This window comes from Trichechus manatus, unplaced genomic scaffold (genome assembly GCF_000243295.1).
Source record: "Trichechus manatus latirostris isolate Lorelei unplaced genomic scaffold, TriManLat1.0 scaffold00073, whole genome shotgun sequence".
NCBI lineage: Eukaryota > Metazoa > Chordata > Mammalia > Sirenia > Trichechidae > Trichechus > Trichechus manatus.
This window is the reverse complement of record NW_004444009.1, coordinates 13185681-13203425: the sequence shown is the minus strand read 5'-3', so window position 1 is coordinate 13203425 and position 17745 is coordinate 13185681. Positions and strand designations below refer to the sequence as shown.

Below are 17745 nucleotides of genomic sequence, written 5' to 3'. Positions count from 1 at the left end.
GGCCTTCCAGCAGGAAACTCAGGAAGAGAAGGAAATGGCCCAGGGTCAACAGGAGGAGGAAAGGAAAGGATGTGGAGAGACCAAGACAATGTGTCTACAGACTGCAGGTGAGACAAGCACAGGGCTGGAATCTGGGGGACCTGAGTTCTCAGACCAGCTCCATCACTGCCTGAAGGGCCTTAACTACACTAGTGGTTACAAATAGGCAGCCTGCTAACTGATTCTCGCTTGCAGATCTGTTTCATTGATCCACATAGTATTTCTAAATAATTGAAGTAATTTGCAATATTTAAATGGGAAAATTTCATGTAACATTTGGATTTCTGGCTTCTCCTAAAAAATCGGGAGCTCTGACAACACTGGTCCAGTCTCTTAAGGGCAGCTTTCAGATGGAACTGTGTAGCAGACTTCAGGCAGGGTACGTACGGGCTCCCCAGTTTACCACAATCCCCCCCACCCCAAAGCCTGTGTTGGTCACTTAAATGCCTGTTGGGCCCCTCTACGCGTTTTAGTTCATGACCCTTTGTCTTGACAATGAATTTTCCCTTCTAAATAAAAGGAAAGAGAGTGACTGGAAAATATGCCAAAAGACAGAGCGGGCACTGTAATTATCAATCATCAGGGGAGAAAGGTTGAACTAGTCCAGGCCTGAAACCGCATGTATACATAGGCTCAGGCTTCACGTAGGGAAGTCTGTTCATGTGGGGCATTTGAGGAAAGAGTATGGGCAAAGAATTTTTTGTGTGAGATTACTCCCACGGAGCTTTCCCGTATTGGACTATACTACCATCTGTGGAGTAATCTCTTCCAGAGAGCTTCTGTGGGGAGTCAGAGAATCTCCCCAACATCTACCCTCACCATATGTTCCTCTCCCTTTCCCATCCCCTGCCCGTTCACAAAGCAGCTGCTGAGGAATAAAATAGGCCAGAACTCTTGGAGAGTGGGAGCCAGGGTCCTGCTGGCCTTCAGGTGTCTTTCCACCTGGCTTTCAGGGGAGGAGCTGCAGCTTCTGAGGAACTGTAGCTGCAGAGTCAGGAAGTTTCATAACTTCCTAGTTGGGACATTTTTAAGTCTTATTGCTAAACACGGGGCTACTACTCTGTCCCACTTCATCACGAGACTAAGGCTGGTTCAAAGGGCATGTGTACTAAGCAGTTCTGAGGAACGGTGGGAGGACCAGGGGAAAAAGGAAGGGAAACAGCCTGCTTCTTTACTTCCCAGCAATACTCCTGGGAAATGGAATTGCTGCCTACTTTTATTAGAGGGGCTTTGGATTTATCTCTGCTAGAGTTCCATCATTGCTTGTGTGGCCTCAGATAAGTCAATTCAGTTCTCTGGGCCTCAGTTTTATGTTAAGTAAAATGGGGAAGACCATACCGCTTTAGTATCTACTTCTAGACCCTCCTTTTCCCCTTGGTAGGTGCTCTGCCTGCACAGAGTGAGTCAACTGTTAGCCAGTGTAGACATACCCAAGTAGCTCCTCTGGCTTAGGATATAGTAATAGGCTATCCTTTGAAGATTCCTACTGACCCCTCCCTACCCACAACTCAAAGCACAGCACATGTTTTGAGTTGTTTTTAAACACTGCTATTAATGCCCATCTTTACAACGGAGCCCTCTGCTATGTCTGGGGCACAGCCTACAATCAAGAACCAAGAAGCTAATGGATCAAAGCGGATTTGGACCCATGTCCCCTAAGCCAACTGAGCTCTGAGCAGCTGGGCTAATCAGCAAGATGGCTTTTGCTATAAAAATCTGTATTTTCAAGATTAGACATCAACCAAGACTCATAGTTTTCAGGAGGAAGCCATTAGCTCTCTTCCAAGAAACTTGAAAGAATTCCAGTGGGGTATGTGTTGTATAAACCAGCTGTGATGACCCATTAAGATGAGAGATGGCGTACCCTAGGAACTGCTCATGGGACCAGCTGGGTGTAGGACAGTCTGATGACCTCACAATAAGCTACGTGTTGTTTCTTAAGCCCAAAGGGAAATCATTCAAGAGAGAGGAGCAAACCCTTAGTGAGCACCAACTATGTGTCAGGCACTGAGCTAGGGGCTTTACAGAGGTTATTTCCCCCAGAATCCCTATGAACTAAACAGTTATCCCCATTTCACAAACAAGGAGGCTCAGACTTAGAGAGATTAACGTGCCCAGAATCACACAGCTGTTAGTAGCAGAGCTGGAATTCAAATCCCAGTCTGCCTGGCTCCAAATCATTCACGCTACCTGTTGCATCATACCTCTTCCATGGGGCTGTCCATAACCTCCTGCTGAAACCGCATTTGCACTCCAACCATGAAGGGGGTAGGGCAGCAGACGGTGGCCAGAAGGCTCTCTGGGACAACAGGGATGTAGGTGTGTGCCCAGCTGAAGGGGTAGAGCAGTGCAGCAGTGGCGTGAATGCACTGGGAGAGGGTGCTGGGGACAGAGCACAGGGAACGAGAGTCAGGGGCCCCCAGTGCCCTGTGGAGCCACAGCGAGGAGTCTCCCTGTGCCTGCACCCCACACCCTTACACTCCATACCCCTACAAAGCTCGCCACCCACGGCACAGCAGCTGCTACATGTCTGCTTGTGCCGATACGCAAAAGCAAATCTAAGAGCCATGTGGGTCACAGAGCATGTGATGACTTGTTGCTGTGGGGAAGGGCAGAAACTAGGAGAGGCTGAGGCTCCACTAATCAAGGATGGATCTCTACTTGACCCTTCTCCCGGTTAGTCTTCTCAACTTTCTACTGGCCAAAAACCCAAACAAAAAGAAAGCCAAACCTGTTGCCATCGAGTCAATTCTGACTCATAGTGACCCTATAGGACAGAGTAGAACTGCCCCATAGGGTTGCCAAGGAGCGGCTGGTGGATTCGAACTACTGACCTTTTGGTTAGCAGCCAAGCTTTTAACCACTGCACCACCAGAGGCTCTAAACAGGGAAGGGAAGGACAGATGTCTTCATTCCAACAGATAACTGATTGAGCCTCTACTATGTGCTCAGGGACTGCTAAGGATGTGGCTACTAGGAAGAACAAGACATCGTCCCTGCTTTCAAGGAACTCACAGTATAATGATGGTAACAAGCTTGTAAACCAGCCATTACACTACAGTGTTAAGGAAGTGCATATGGTGTGCCTTGAGGGCACAGCAAGACCTTTTTTCCTCTTTATGTCTATACGCCCTTATCTCCAGACTTTACCCTGCATGACTCCCTCTGGCCACTCTACCAGTACCAGTTGCCATGGAGTCAATTCCAACTCATGGTGACCTAAAATGACCAGGTCGGTGCCTGAGTTAGCTTGGGAAATCCCTAGGTTCCAGGAAGCTCTGCCCAGCAATTCCTACATGGAAAGTCCCACAGAGGTGGCTCCAATGAAGCATTCCCCATATAATTACTGCCAAAATCACAACCCAGTCCCACTCCACCCCACACACAACCCCACACTCTGTCTTCTCAATTCTCCATTAGCTTTCATAGATCTTCATTTCTTCAGCCAAATTGCCCCCAAGCCAAGGCCAATAAAAACACAGATGCGGAAAACTTGTTTCAATTCCTGGTATCAAGCTAGCACTTCCTGAGTTAGAAAGATTGAGTTTCTGAGAGTCTAGCCAAGGCCCAGTCTGACTGGAAGTTCCCTCCCTGCCCAAGCTTCAGAGATCTGCAAAACAGTGTGGAAAGGAACTGGGGAGTGAGGGATCTCTCCAAGGAATGTTAATGCCTGGGATGTAAGTCCTGCCAGGCTTTGCCCATGCCCAAACTACCTGTACTTCTGGGAAGGTACAGAATCTCAGCTTCAGCCACAAGGGAAACTTCTCATTTCTATACAGGGCCGGGAGTGGATGAGCTATTTCTAAAGCAAAAGATTATGTCACTTCCCTCAAGGGTGAGCCTATGACCAGTTCCTATTTGGTTATCACTCTGATTTTTACAAAATTTTCAAAACACAGTTCTCACTCCCTGCCCAAACTTCCTTCCCTCTGAAACTCATGACATTCACCTAACCCACTGACCTCTGTTATTTGAGCCTCTAATATCCTCCCTAAAAGGTAGAAGGATTGTGAGTCCAGTATCCTTAGCTCTTTCCTTCCACAGATATGGATAAAAGGTCAAACCCCTACTGCTTTATGATATTTTTTTTTCTTCTCTATTCTGTCACATGCCTCACTATGTCTTTTTCACACTTGAAGTACCTCAGAAGTAGAGACCAATTTCTGACAGTACCCTACTTCAGCTAAACACAGAGAGTCACTCAACTGTGAACATGTTATTAAAAATGTATTACTAAGCAGCTAGCACTTACTGGCCACTGTGTGCCCAGCAGTGTGCTAGGAACCTAATATGCACTAGCTCATTTAATCCTCAGAGTCACTGGGTGGTGCAAATAGTTAACCTCTAACCAAAAAGTTGGAGGTTCAAGTTCACCCAGAGGTACCTTGGAAGAAAGGCCTGGCAGTCTGCTTCCCAAAAAAATCAGTCATTGAAAACCCTATGGAGCCCAGTTCTACTCTGACACACCTGGGTCACCATGAGTTGGAATCGACTCCACGGCAACTGGTTTCATTTAATCCTCACCACAACCTTATGAGGTAGTACAATCATTATTTCCATTTTATAGAGGGGGAGGTCATGACTTCAAGAAGTTAAGAAATTAACCTAAGAAGAACCACATAGCTAAAGGTGGAGGACTAGGATTTGATCCTTCTGTTAATTTTAAACTCTATGCTTTCAACCATTACATAATTCTGTATTTCCTTTAAGTCAAGGACTGTCTTATTTGTATTTATCTTCCTGAGGCTTCGCACCTGACAAACAGTTGACATGCAATAAATGTTTGCTGAGTGAGTGAATAGATAGATGAAACATGTTTGTCGTTAGGATGACGGCTTAACCTCCATACCATTATACACATTCCTGTCCTGTCCTCTGCCCTCCTTGCCTCCTGCAGCTTTTCAAAGGTAGAATCAGATCTGCATCCACCCGAAGTGGTCCCTGCCTGGGCTGACCCAGGAAAACTTCATGCTCTTAGAGCTAAATCAAGAGACTTCCTTAGGCCTAGGCAGCAATCAAGTTTGGAGGCAGGAGAAGGGGAGTTGCAGAAGCTGTTTCTCTAGGCTTAACGTGCAGGTCAAGGAACTGGAAAGAGGGTGAACACAAGGGTCCTACAGCTTGATCTCCTTTGAGAACCCTCTAGTCTGTTCCCTTGCGCCCAGGGGTGCTGGCCAGTTCAGAGAAGCTGTTCAGTGGCTGGGCCTACCTGAGGCCTTCTGCCAGGAAAATGATTCTTCTCTCCAGCACCGCAGACGCAAAGATCTGTAGAATCTGCTCAAAACTGAGACACTGCAACAGAGAATTAAAGTCCACGTGCTCTAGGTGGGAGTCCAGGGGCCGTGTCAGGGAGATGAACTGTGGGGAAACCAGAAAGGAAGGGCGTCATCACACTGCACAATCACGCAGACCCCAGACCTTGGATCCGACTGTCCTCTACTCCATTTTCCCCATGGGAATGAATCTGCTATCTCTCACCTGCAAAAACCTGATGATGGCTTCCCTCTGCTCTAAGGATAACGTCGATTTACTTCTTAGCATGGCCACAAGGTCCTATCTCCCTCTCTGGTCCTACCCAGCACATCCCACCTCTGTCACCATGCTTCAGCCATGTTGGCTTCTTTCTGTCCCTGGGACATATCATGCTCTTTCCTGGCTGAAGTCCTTCAGGGGTTAGGCCCTCCCCTTGGATTTCTCTTCTCCCTTCATTCTCATTCTCAATCAGGTCTCAGAGGCCTTTTTTGGCCACCTAAGAGTATGGGTATTTCCCCATTATTTTCTCATGTAGCACCCTATTTTCTTCTTTAATCACAATTACACAATTTGTAATTATATATTTATTTGTGTGTTTATTTGTCTGTCCCCTCCACTGGACTTTAAATGAGGTCAAGGACCATGTTCATTTTGTTCACCTCTTTATACCCAGAAAATAGTACAGTTCTTGGCCCTGGTGGCACAGCGGTTAAGAGCTTGGCTGCTAACCAAAAGGTTGGCAGTTCGAACCCACCAGCTGCTCCTTGGAAGCCCTATGGGGCAGTTCTACTCTGTCCTATACAGTTGCTACGCATTGGAATCGACTCGACAGCAACAGGTTTGGTTTTGTTTTTTGGGGGAGTGTGGGGTTGGCACACAGTAAGCATTCAATATTTATTTTTTAAGTGAATGAAAAAAATCTAGTCCCTCCTCTTATTTTAATATGGGGAAACCAAGGCTCAAAGGGGCACACAATCTTATCCAGAGTACCAGGAGTCAGGGCTAGAATTCTTAGAATGATTTTCTACTGCTTAATCCTTGCTGCCTCAGTTGCCTGAGTGGCCTTAATACAACAGCATCCCCATGTGGAATGGGTGGAACTCAGGGGGTGAAGATGGATGATGAGAAATAGACATGGAGGCTAGAAGGTATAGGACAGAGACAGGAGAATAAGGGTGAGTAGAAGAGCAAGTGGCAGATTGAGGTCTGGGGACAAAGTCTCTAGTATCAGAGGTCTCAACTTCTGTGATAGCTTTGTTATAAATAGAAGTCTTGGTAGCTTGAATAGTAACTAGGTCTTTGTGGGCATCAGGTTGGGAGGATCAGAAAATTTGGGTTTGGTTTTTGGCTCTGCCAGTAATTCTAATCAAGTCCAGTCCTGCCTGCCTCAGTTTCTCTGTATATTAACTTAGTGAATGGAAGAACAGTGGGGAGAGGTGACACAGAGGCCTGCCCTCTCCAGCTAGGGAGGGTCTCACCCATGTTGCTAACCCACCTCAGTGCCTGAGTCAGGGATGAAGCTCTTGAGGGTGACAGTCTTCCCAGGAGCAGGGAAGGCTGCCTCTCGGAGGCCCTGCATGAACGGGTAGATGACCGCCATGGAGATCTGATGCCGCTTCTCCACTTCATCCAGGATCTGCATGGAAAAGGACGATGGGAGGCACAGCTCATAGGGGTGCACTGGGTAGGGGGCAGAGATCCCACATGTTCCCATGATGAGGGATCCTGCATGGTGAGGCTCCTGTGCTGGTCCAGTTAATCCTCATCAGTTCTCGAGGCTCCTCCACAACTGGCTCTCTCTCCCTCCCTGGCAGAAACTGGTTTCAAGCCAAATAATCTGCTGTTTATCTCCTACATAAGACCTGTTTTTGCTGAGCCTTCTTTTCACCCTCTCTCCACCAATCCATGTTCCTCCCTTCCCCTGGGAAGTCATCCCAGGGTAAACTCCTCAACTCTGATGGGATGATGTTCACTTGTACTGTTTGGAGCAGGGCCTAGAAGTCAGCCTCTCGGGTGTCAACTCTGTCCTCCAAGTTTCACTGGAGACTCCCAGGATCAGCTCAACTTCCATCCCTCTGACCACTGCACAGATGAACACTCCCCCTAAGCAAAGGCTGGCAGTTTCCCTCCCCCTGCTCCATGGGGGCAGAGTACACGGAGCCCTTTTGTGGCCACCAAGAAATGCCCCATCCATTTGGAAGAAATCCTCTCTGATCCTGACTCGGGTATAGTGACATTCATATTAGCTCCAGCAGAAGTCCTGGGAACCTCAACTTCTCTTCTACCCCCATATTAGTCAGAGGGAGTCTCGGGAGGGCCAGAGGTGTATCTAAGGTATGGTAGGTATAGCACATGCCCTGGGCACAACTTGAAGGCAGTGGCGGGGGGGCACTACCGAACAGTTTCGATTAATCCGGTTCCGTCCAACATTCTTCCTCAGCACGGTAGACACAGAGGCATGGGGGGTGGGGGTGGGGGGGCTGAAGGGGGCAGTTGCCCCCGTGCTCAAATCCAAGGGAGCACCAGACAAGGCACTGAATGACTTTCCAAGGCACCACAAACGTGAAAGCTGCCTGACTGAGGCAGCCAGACAAGAAGGGGAAGGTGTTTCCCAGCAAGTTGCCTCTATCTATTCATCTTGAAATTGCAGACAAGGGGAAGTGTGACTTAGAGATTGCCCCTAAACACCTGAACTGGGAGGGACAGGCAATTTAAAGATTTCCCCTGGGCACTGATAACCCTCCCTATGCCCCTGCAGGGGCACCATTTCAGTGCCCACCGTTGGCACTATTTCCCATAGATACACCTCTGCTCGGACCCCTATTCTATAATTCTTTTCATATTTATTTAGTGCTCTGCATCATATAATAACCTCTCATATATCTCCTTATTTGAACCTAACACCAGCCTGTGAGGTAGGAGGATGAGGGGTTATTACATCCATTTGACAGAGGGGGAAATTGAAACTCAAGACAGAAGACTCCCGAAACTCCGTGGCCTGGGGCTCCTCCCCCCGTCCTGCTTCAATTCCCTTCTTACCTCACTACAGTGGGGAAAATGGCTCTCTCTGCAGGTGAAACACGCCCCTGAGTTCAGTTCCAGTTTTTCGCTAAAATCAGTCAAGCTCAAGCTCCTCTCTGCCTCAGTTTTCCCAAGTGTGCCTCCTTGATGCTGAGCCCAGCTGTGGGGGAGGAGCTCCCCTAAGGGCCCAGGGGGCAAAGGCAGAGGCAGGGAGCCAGGCTGAGCCCAGAAAAGGAAGAGGACTAACAGGCCCTGAGAAATCCTGTCCACCCTACCTTGGAGAACAAGCCGAAGCAGCCGATGCAGCTGAGGATGCAGTACACTGTGGGAAGGCGAGGGCCACGGCCGGTGGGCTGGGGAGGGCAGAGAGGTGCCTTCAGTGCTGTGGCTTTCCCAGGGACTTTTCCCAGCTGGGGCTAGGGTGGGCTCAAGGCTGGGGACTGGAGTGCGGGGGATTTATGGTGAATGGTGGGCCAGGGAGAGAAAGGCCTGGCTGTACAAAGGTCCTGCTCACAGGACAGGCAGCAAAGAGGCCAGAGTGACCACCAAGGTCAAAAGAAGATGGCCTTGATGGGGCTGGGGGGCTCACAGGCAAGCAATGCTTGCCTGCAGTGCCAACACCACCTGGGGGTCAGCTCAGAGAGGGGGAAGTGTGTTTTAGATGAGGAAGTGCTAGGAGAAAACCACTGTGGGGGTGACTGGGAGAATCCTCCTGAGACCCAAGAATTGAACTGAGTTGTTCAAATCCCAGCCTATGCTCTGGGAGGCCTAGGACCCAAGGCCACTCAACCTGGATAGAGAAGGCAGAGAGAGGTGCAGGTTGCAGCCTCCCACAATGAGAGGGGCTGTTGACAGCTAGGGAGAGCACAGACCAGGCATGACTAGCAGGGAGGGGTTCTGTGCCTCCCTCTTGCAGGGATGCAGAGCGGGCACTAACATGGCAGCAGGTGCTGGGCTTTACTCTCTCTACAACCACCGCTCCCATGATCCCTTAGCTTTTGCAGCTGAGGCTTGAGTAAGCCCAGCTGTGGAGCTGAGCAGTTTGCAGAGAGGAGGGGGCAGTTCTGAGCTGTACAGACCAAGACGCGCCTGCAGTATCCAATCTTCCTACTCCCATCCACATTGGTCAGAACGAAGGAGAATGTCTCCCTGGAAAAGAGCAAATAAGGCTTGGTTTGCATTTGCTCACTGGATTCTAAAGCAGAAAGGTGGCCAGCCTCAGAGGGGTGGAAAGGAGGTGGGCAGAAGGGCAGAGAGCTGCTGCTGAATCAGGACAGTAGAAACGACACCTGCAATTTATTAAGTGCTTACTGGGGACCAAGCCCTAAGCATATCATCTCATTTAATTCTCAAAACCACCCTATGAGGTAGGTACAATTATTGTCCCCACTTAAAAGATGAAGGGATTGAGGCTGTGAGTGGGCATTTCTTACCAAGCTCACTCAACTCACATGTGGTTGGGCCAGAATTCTAACTCAGGTAGCCAAATCCCAGGACTCATGCTGGAAGGGACTTTGCTGTATTGCCTTCTTAGAGGCCTTCAGCTGAGTCCAGTTTCTGCCTATGGCAGATCAAAACAGCAGGAGAGAGGACAGTGACGATCTCTCCTAGGACAGGTGAGAGGACCTCGCCTTCCTCTGGAAGGAGATGACTGGTCAAACAAATGGCTTATACCCTTGCCTTGAGAGACCCCAGGCAAGATGTTCATAAATGAATCAACCCCAGTCCCTTCCCACAGGAGAGAAGCTAGTGGAAAATGGGTATATACACCAAGTGAGGTGGGGAGCACAGGGGCCACACGGCTCTAGTGTTACTCATACTCTCCCCTATCTCAGACTCCCCTGTCCCAAGGCTGAGTAATTACCTGGGATATTCAGTGAGAGGCGCCCACTCATTCCCATCTGGGAAGCAGAACAAGGGGATGGCACTGAGCAGCCGTTCTTCCTCCTCCTGTTGGCCCCGTAGCAGGTTCTCCCGCTATAAGCAGACAAAAAAGGTAAGTGGATTGTGGAGGGGAGGGAAAGGGAGGTTTGAGGGCTGGAAGCTTCTTCTAGGCTCTAAGCTTTCCCCCTGGGATGAGGCCCAAAGGGTGCCTTCACCTGTCACTCTGCACCGGGACTTCATTCTGGGTCTGGCTGGAATGCCCCCAAAGCTGAGATAGCCCCTCCCTGGCCAGGTTCACCCACGTGAATTTCAGTATCCCAAAGATCAACACAGTCAGGAAGGGGGTCCTGGCCACACTGAATACAGAAAGGCCCTGAGATGGCAGATGCCCTAGGAGGGCCACGTCAGAGAGAGACCACATTAGAGAGAAGAGAAGCAGCCAGCTCAGTTGCTGAGCTGCCAGGGTTAATGAGGAGGATACACTGTCCCCACCCCTTTACTCAGCACAAATCAGACGAGCAGGAGCCTGATGCTTGGGCTGTGGCCAGAGTGCTGGGCCTGCCCACCAGCTGTGCCCCACCCTGTCCTTCCCACACATCCCAGGCAGGGGATCCTTCCATCGAGGTCTGCTTCTCTCCAGAGAAGGGTGACTGAAGACAGAATTTGAAAGAACTGTGAGGTCCCAGAAGGGTCTAAACAACTAGCCTAGTTTCCCTGCTAGGGAAGGAGCTGAGGCTGTGCTTGGTGCCTCAGTCAATTCTTCACAAAGCAGTAAGGCCTAGATTCTGTGGGTGATAACAAAAAGTTGGGCTGGTTTAAGAAGGGAATAGAGGGCAGCAGCTCAGGGCACCTCCAGGCTCAGCACTGATAGGGCGGGGAGAGGGAGATAGTACTCCCACCACCACCATTCAAATCCCCCGGTCCTCTGCATCCCCTCACACGCACCTGCCTCTTGCCCCAAATCCTTACCTTGGGAAACTGGTAGGTGATTGTAGGCTCATAATCATCCCCGGAATGCTTTTTTTTGAGAGAAACCACAAGAAGATATTCAAAGAAGTGCTGTCCTCCAACAAACCTGGGCAGAGGGAGCTCCCGGGCCCTTTCAGGTTCCTTTACAGCTTCCTCTGCATTGGCCTGGGAAGATCCTTAAAACCGAGACGAGACACCAGGGCCCAATCAGCATCTCATCTGTCCATGCCTGGAGCAGAGTCTGTGAGAAGCCAAGCACCTTCTACCACCTGAGGCCGCCTTGCCGGCGCCGAGGCACCTGGAATCTGGCTGCCCAGTACACAGACAGCACTTCAGGTCACAGAACAGGATCAGAGCCAACTGGGCAGTTTCCACATCTGCACTGCAGACTTGAAACCACGCGGCACCAAGAGTTGGAAAGAAACCACTAACTTGGAAGTCAAGGACATGTACTGGGGAGGCCACATGGGTGGCCATATGCCCCAGGGTACTGCAGCAACTCTGCCTACTTGTGGGTTGCCCCGGTCCTAACCCAGTGCCTAAAACACAGCATGTCCTGAGTAGACATGTACTAAATAAACCACAATAGGGCCATGTGACTGTGACCCCACAATCCCCGCAGAGGGCACAGCTGGCTCGGAAACCAACAGAGGAAACCTCCCGGCCTGGTCACATGAGGGGCCATGTGTTGGTAGAGATATAAAAGCAAGAGGAGGAAGGAGCATTTCAAAGAAGAAAGAGTCCCCTCTAAGAAGGTCACCCTGGAAAAAAGGAAGTGGGCTCTCCAGTCCAGACCTGTTCGGAGCCAGGGCAGCTGGTTGCGGAAGAGCCTGAGAACCCGGCCTACCGCTGGTCCTTCCATCTTCTGGGCCTGTGGGGCATGAAGTGCCTCCCTTTCCTCCAACACAGCTTGGCTACAGAGAGTCTGAGAAAAGGGATCCTGCTTCAGTCATCAACCACAACTCTACCATGCAGAGCCACACACTGCCTTCCAAACAGGGGAGAGTGGCTTCCATGCTGTGCACTCAGTGGCTGAGCAAGGAGGATGTGACGGGACCCAGGAAGGCAGCAGGACGCGGCACCGGCAGAGGCAGCATCCTGGCACAGCAGCTCAGACCTCAGCTCCTCCCAGAGCCTCGGGTTGCGGTGAGAGAAAAGGTCATGAGCAAACACCTCCAAGGCCCAGCTGCTTCTGGGCTAAGGGCTTTGAATTCCTGTCTGCAGGTTGTGCAGTGGGTTTATTTACAAGCTTGGGACAGCGAAGAATGCTCGATAGCATGGGACTGTGGGCAGTGGAACCGTGCAGGTCCCAGGTCAAGGATCTTATCTCCCCATAACTTTGATTCCTGAATTTTCACTTCTCAACATGGTCAGCAAAAACAAACAAACCCGTTGCCATCGAGTGGATTCAGACTCATAGCGACCCTATAGGACAGAGTAGAACTGCCCGACGGGGTTTCCAAGGAGTGGCTGGTGGATTTGAACTGCCAGCCTTTTGGTTAGCAGCCAAGCTCTTAACCACTGTGCCACCAGGGCTCCAACATGGTCAACAGCAACTGAAAATTCCCATGCAAGGCCACCTGCTATCTCTGGAACTTCCAGGACTTCAGGGCCCCAACCCAGAGCACAAGCCCAAACCCTCCCTGCAGGATGCCAGCTGCCTGACCCTGATTAAGATAAATAGGCTTGGCCCAATAATTATCTAAATGGATACATTGTTCCAGCGAGAGAAGGGAGTCCTTTAAACCAATACAGATCTAAAAGTCTCTCCTGGTGGTGAAAGCGAGAGTAAAGTCTACCTCCGAGCTGGAGAGTTACTGATATTTCAGGAATTTCTACAACATGTATCTCTCACCCCCTGCAGCACTTCCTGGACTAAGACAGAGAATTCCCACACTGGGAACTGTTCCCAGGCTCCAGCCAAGGATCACTTTTCCCAAATAAGAAGTAATGACTCAAGAGATTCTCCCTGGCCCAGAGTGGGGACTGTTGCATTTTAACCTGAGGGTCACCCAGTGGCTATGGAAAGCATCCAGGTAATCTCCATCTCCACCCCCACTCCTGCTCAGCCTTTTCCCTGTTGGGTCAGCTGAAAGCAGAGCAGCTGGCCCCTGGGGTCCAGTGGGGAGCCAGCTGTCAGCTGTGTCTGGAGAGAATGGCAACACCTCACCTAGGACTCTTATATAAGCCCTTGAATGAGTAAATGCAGGAGGTAGGAGGAGAGGACTTTTCTAGGAAGCTGTCTCAAAGAGGAGGCAGGGGGTAAATTGGTTTGGTTCCAGTGTCTGCCACTCATTCAAAGAATTAGCAGCCCCTCTGGGAGGAGGAGGTCCTTGGTGACAAGCAGTTTACACTTGACTGCTAACCTAAAGTTTGGCGGTGCAAACCCACCCAGCAGCACCAAGGAAGAAAGGCCTGGCAATCTGCTTCTGTAAAGATTACAGCCAAGAAACCCTATGGAGCCAAGTTCTACTCTGTAACACATGAGGTCACCATGAGTCAGAATTGACTCACAGCAACGGGTTTGGTTTTTGGTTGGAAGGGAGGGAGGTACTTACTGGGGCAAGGGAGATGGCTGTCGTGCTCCTAAGACCACTAGACTGGTTTTTGTGGGACTAGTAAAAGCTAGGACTCAGTGTCCCAGCCAGGACTCCTGAGAGGAAGCCCCAATCACAGTAAATAATGATGTTATAAATGCTGTAATGGGGGAAAAGAGTGAACCAGGACACTTGGAGTTGTCACCACAGCCATCACCATGCCTTACTCCCAGCCTGCAGACTTGTTACCTAATCCTCACTACCTGTCTGAGCAACAAGCATCTTCCTGACACAGATGGGGAAACTGAGGCACAGAGTAATTCAGGACCTAGTGAGGATGGGGAAACCCTGGTGGCATAGTGGTTAAGAGCTACAGCTGCTAACCAAAAGGTCGGCAGTTCGAATCCACGAGGTGCTTCTTGGAAACTCTATGGGGGCAGTTCTACTCTGTTGTATAGGGTTGCTATGAGTCGGAATCGACTCAATGAAAATGGGTTTGGTTTTTTGGTTAGTGAGGGTGGGGATTATGAGATATCCGTGTCCATGCCCCTGCCTTCTGGGTGCATCACACACCAAACATCCCACAGAGGCAGGATACCCCCTGCTTTGCAAAGGTCTTTGAGAACCAGAATCTTCTCACTGGTCATTCCAGAACTTTAGGAAACTAGCTCTTTCTCTAAATCCTTTGGGCTTCATTTTCAGCCCATTTCCTCCTGCTTTATCAGGGGAGCCAAGAGAATAGCAAAACTCAAATCCTTGATAGAAGAAGTAACTAGAGTTGAGGGCCGAAGCCAAGAAATCCAGAAAAAGAATGTGCTCTCCCCTTTTTCGTAGGGGGTTACAACAGGAGAGAAAACTAATATCCATCAAACTCATACGTTTCATATAAGTCATCTCTTTTAATCCCCAGTGCCCTAGAAAGGAATTATTATCCTGAGTTTTTAGTTGAGGAGGGAGCCACCCTTTCTAGGTAAGTCAGGAGTCTGGTTATACTTGTTCCTCCACTAGGGAGCCCTCCCACAGTCGCTTCAAGAAGTCCCGGAACTGTCTGGAATATAGGCGAGGGGACCTTCTGGGACCTTGATTTGGAAAGCTGGGCTTTCCTCTTCTAGCTTGTCTCCCCTCAACCTAGGACCACCTCCCTCACCCCCACCAGGATGTTACACACACACACACACACACACACACACACACACACACACACACACACCCCTCAGCCTGCTCCTACACAACTGTCCTGAGGCCAAAAGGCAAAAGAGGAAGGTGGAAGATGGTATAGAAGATGGAGTGAAGAGGGCACACTCTCCTGGCCTGACAGGTGCCAAACTACCGGACAGGTTAATACTTGGGTGCTCATCTTACAGTTTCTCCACTTCCAGGAACCTCCTACAGGCACAGTCATCAGCCCTGTGTTGGTACTGGGGTGGGTGAGAACAACTGGAATGTTTCGTCTGAACTGTGGGAGCAGACCCCATCCATTCACACAGACTTCTGAGGATCAGGGGAGGACAGAAAAGACCTGATCAGTGCCCTCCTGAGAAGAGGGAACACCAGCCCCGTCCTGCATTCTGCTCCAGTCACTCACAGTCATTGCAGAACCCAGGAACCCATGGTCTCTGACCTCTCCCCCTTGGTGAGAGACCTGTTTTTAGGGAGAACAACAAGGGCTGGGGGAGAAGGTTGGCAGAAGAAAGGGGAACAAGACAAAAATCAGATGACTCAGAGGTCACTTCAGTTCAGAGCAGGGAGCACCAACTTCACCCCCTCGAGTCTCCCCAGATCGAAGGTTTGGAGGGGGCTCACTCATCCTCTTGACTTGCCAATGTTGGAAGGGGTGGGCTGTCTGAAATGACACCTGTCCTTTTTTTTTTTTAAACCAAATTAATTGTATTTAACAGATTTGTTTACTAATTTGCTTGCAAAACAAGTTCATCTGTTAGTAGAGTCAAGCTGCCAAACAAAGCAGCCTTCCTTGGGCCTGAAATTGTTTAATTATCTCTCTCTCTCTCTATATATATATATATATGTATATTTCTATTGTACTTTAGATGAAGGTTTACAGAACAAATAGTTTCTCATTAAACAGTCAGTACACGTATTGTTTTATGACATTGGTTAACAACCCCATGACATGTCAACACTGCCTTCTCCACCTTGGAGGACTTTTTTTTGGTGAAAATATACATAGCTAAAGTTACACCATTTCAAAAGTTTCTACATGTACAATTCAGTGACATCAATTACATTCTTCCAGTTGTGCTGCTGTTCTCACTATACTTTTCCAACTTATTCCATCACCATTATCTTCAACTCACTGCCCCCTAGGCTTCCCATCAAACCTTTTGAGTTGCTGTTGTCAATTTGATCTCACATAGATAATTTTTTTTTTTGAACCTTAGATGAAGGTTTACAGAACAAAGAGTTTCTCATTAAACAGTTAGTACACATATTGCCCCATGACAATGGTTAACAACCCCATGACATGTCAACACTGTCCCTTCTCAACCTTGGGTTCCCTATCACCAGCTTTCTTGTCCCCTCCTGCCTACTAGCCCTTGTCCTTGGACTGCTGTGCCTCAGACATTTGTCCATTTTTTAATCTGCTCTTTTCTCCCCAGAAGGCAGGATCTCTAGGCAAAGTTTCTAGGGGTTATGGCCATTCAGCCATAGGACTGGTTAGTCATAAGCAGCAATAAATATTTGTTGAATGAATGAATGAATTCCTAATTGCTTTCCTGCCAAAGTCCAGCCCTCCTACTAAGAAGGAAGAAAAGAAATTAATATTGAGTTCTAATTTAATTCCCACAACACTGGGCAGGAGGAATTATTCCATTTCTCTGATGAAGGGTTGGGGAATAGGATAAGTGTGACTTATCAAGATCACACACTCTAAGAAAGTAGCTGAGCCAGGCTCTATAGCAGGTCTGCCCGGGGCCACACTCTGACCTCGACGGCCCTGGGTGGAGGTAGTAACCACCGGGAGACCAGATTCTGTGGCTGGTAGGTATTTGCCGGGCAGGGGCGTGCGCCTCGCTCTTCGGAACAGTGAAAAAGCCACAGCAGGGTCCCAGGTTAGCGAGGTGGGGCGGAGCAGCGGGCAGGCGTGGGGCTAAGGCGGCGTCTCCCTGGAGGGCGCCGCAGCCAGGCGTTTCAGGCTCACTGCGGTTGCACCACAAGCTTCCTGGTTGGAAGGACACGTGGCCCCGGGGCCCCACAAGGATTTCCTCAGATCGGCTGCCTGCCCCTCACCTCGTTAGACCTCACCACCCCGCTGACCTGCGACCCCGCCCCGCCCCCACCTAACCATTTTCTCTACCTCTATCTGCGCCCTGTCTTCAGCCCTGCTGAATCCGCCTCAAACTGTTCCCGCTCCCCAGCCTCGGCGCCCCCCTTACCCTGGCCCCCCACCACTGTCAGCCTCCAGTCCTTGCCCCCAGTTCCGGCACTGCCCCAGCGCCCCTGCCCCGGCGCGCCCCGACCCGGCACTAACCCCTAGAGCCGCGCTTCAGTTTCAGGCTGGCTCGAAGGCGGCGGCCGAGCCCATCCATGGCCCCTCGAGTGCCAGGCGCCCGCGCCCAGGTCTGCGCCGGCCCCGCCCCCCAATCCTCTACCTCCGCTGGCCCGGACACTTTCACTTTCATGCGGGGGCGGGTCGCAGAGACATGCCTGGGGCGGGCAGCACACCTTGCAGGCTCCAGCCCAACCCCCGGCGCACCTGGGCAGGCCAGCTCATCTCTGGGTCCTTAGCAGGGTGGTGTATGGTGACAGAAGGCGCTCTACGCGCGTCCGGGAGGGGGCGGTGCCACCTCGTTCCCATCTTCCGTGGGGCGCCCCGGGAAGCTTTACTTTCCAAACCCTGAAGTCCCCAGACGCGAGGTGTCGCGGCCAAAGTCACCCCCTACTCCTGAGGCAAAGACTGGGCGTATCCCGTGGGCCTCAGTGCACCTTTCCAGATGACTCCATACTAAAGCCAGATGGTACAGAGTTTTGCTTTAGTCACAGCTTCCAATCTCTCCATCTCTTCCCTTGACATTGCTTTAGCCTC

At 50.3% G+C, this 17745-nt stretch overlaps 1 protein-coding gene across 9 annotated transcripts in view; it reads right to left on the bottom strand.

Moving 5' to 3' along the window:
• DENND2D (DENN domain containing 2D) overlaps positions 1-17390 on the bottom strand; it is a 40981-nt gene extending 23591 nt beyond the window's left edge. For 5 of the 9 annotated variants that reach the window (XR_002824699.1, XR_002824700.1, XR_002824698.1 and 2 more), the window contains exons 1-8: positions 17191-17386; positions 11164-11339; positions 10175-10287; positions 9390-9459; positions 8586-8663; positions 6785-6925; positions 5246-5394; positions 2244-2421 (exon numbers count right to left, since the gene is read on the bottom strand). Coding sequence is in view for 1 of the 9 variants with exons in the window: in XM_004380416.3 (XP_004380473.2) it covers positions 2244-2421; positions 5246-5394; positions 6785-6925; positions 8586-8663; positions 9390-9459; positions 10175-10287; positions 11164-11339; positions 17191-17341 (1056 nt within the window). In the remaining 8 variants the exon portion in view is untranslated. Of the gene's footprint in view, positions 1-2243; positions 2422-5245; positions 5395-6784; positions 6926-8585; positions 8664-9389; positions 9460-10174; positions 10288-11163; positions 11340-11958; positions 14105-17190 lie in introns of those variants that run through there. The other 4 variants (XR_002824705.1, XR_002824702.1, XR_002824704.1 and 1 more) reach the window with 4 other exon arrangements.
• Positions 17391-17745: the final 355 nt, after the last annotated feature.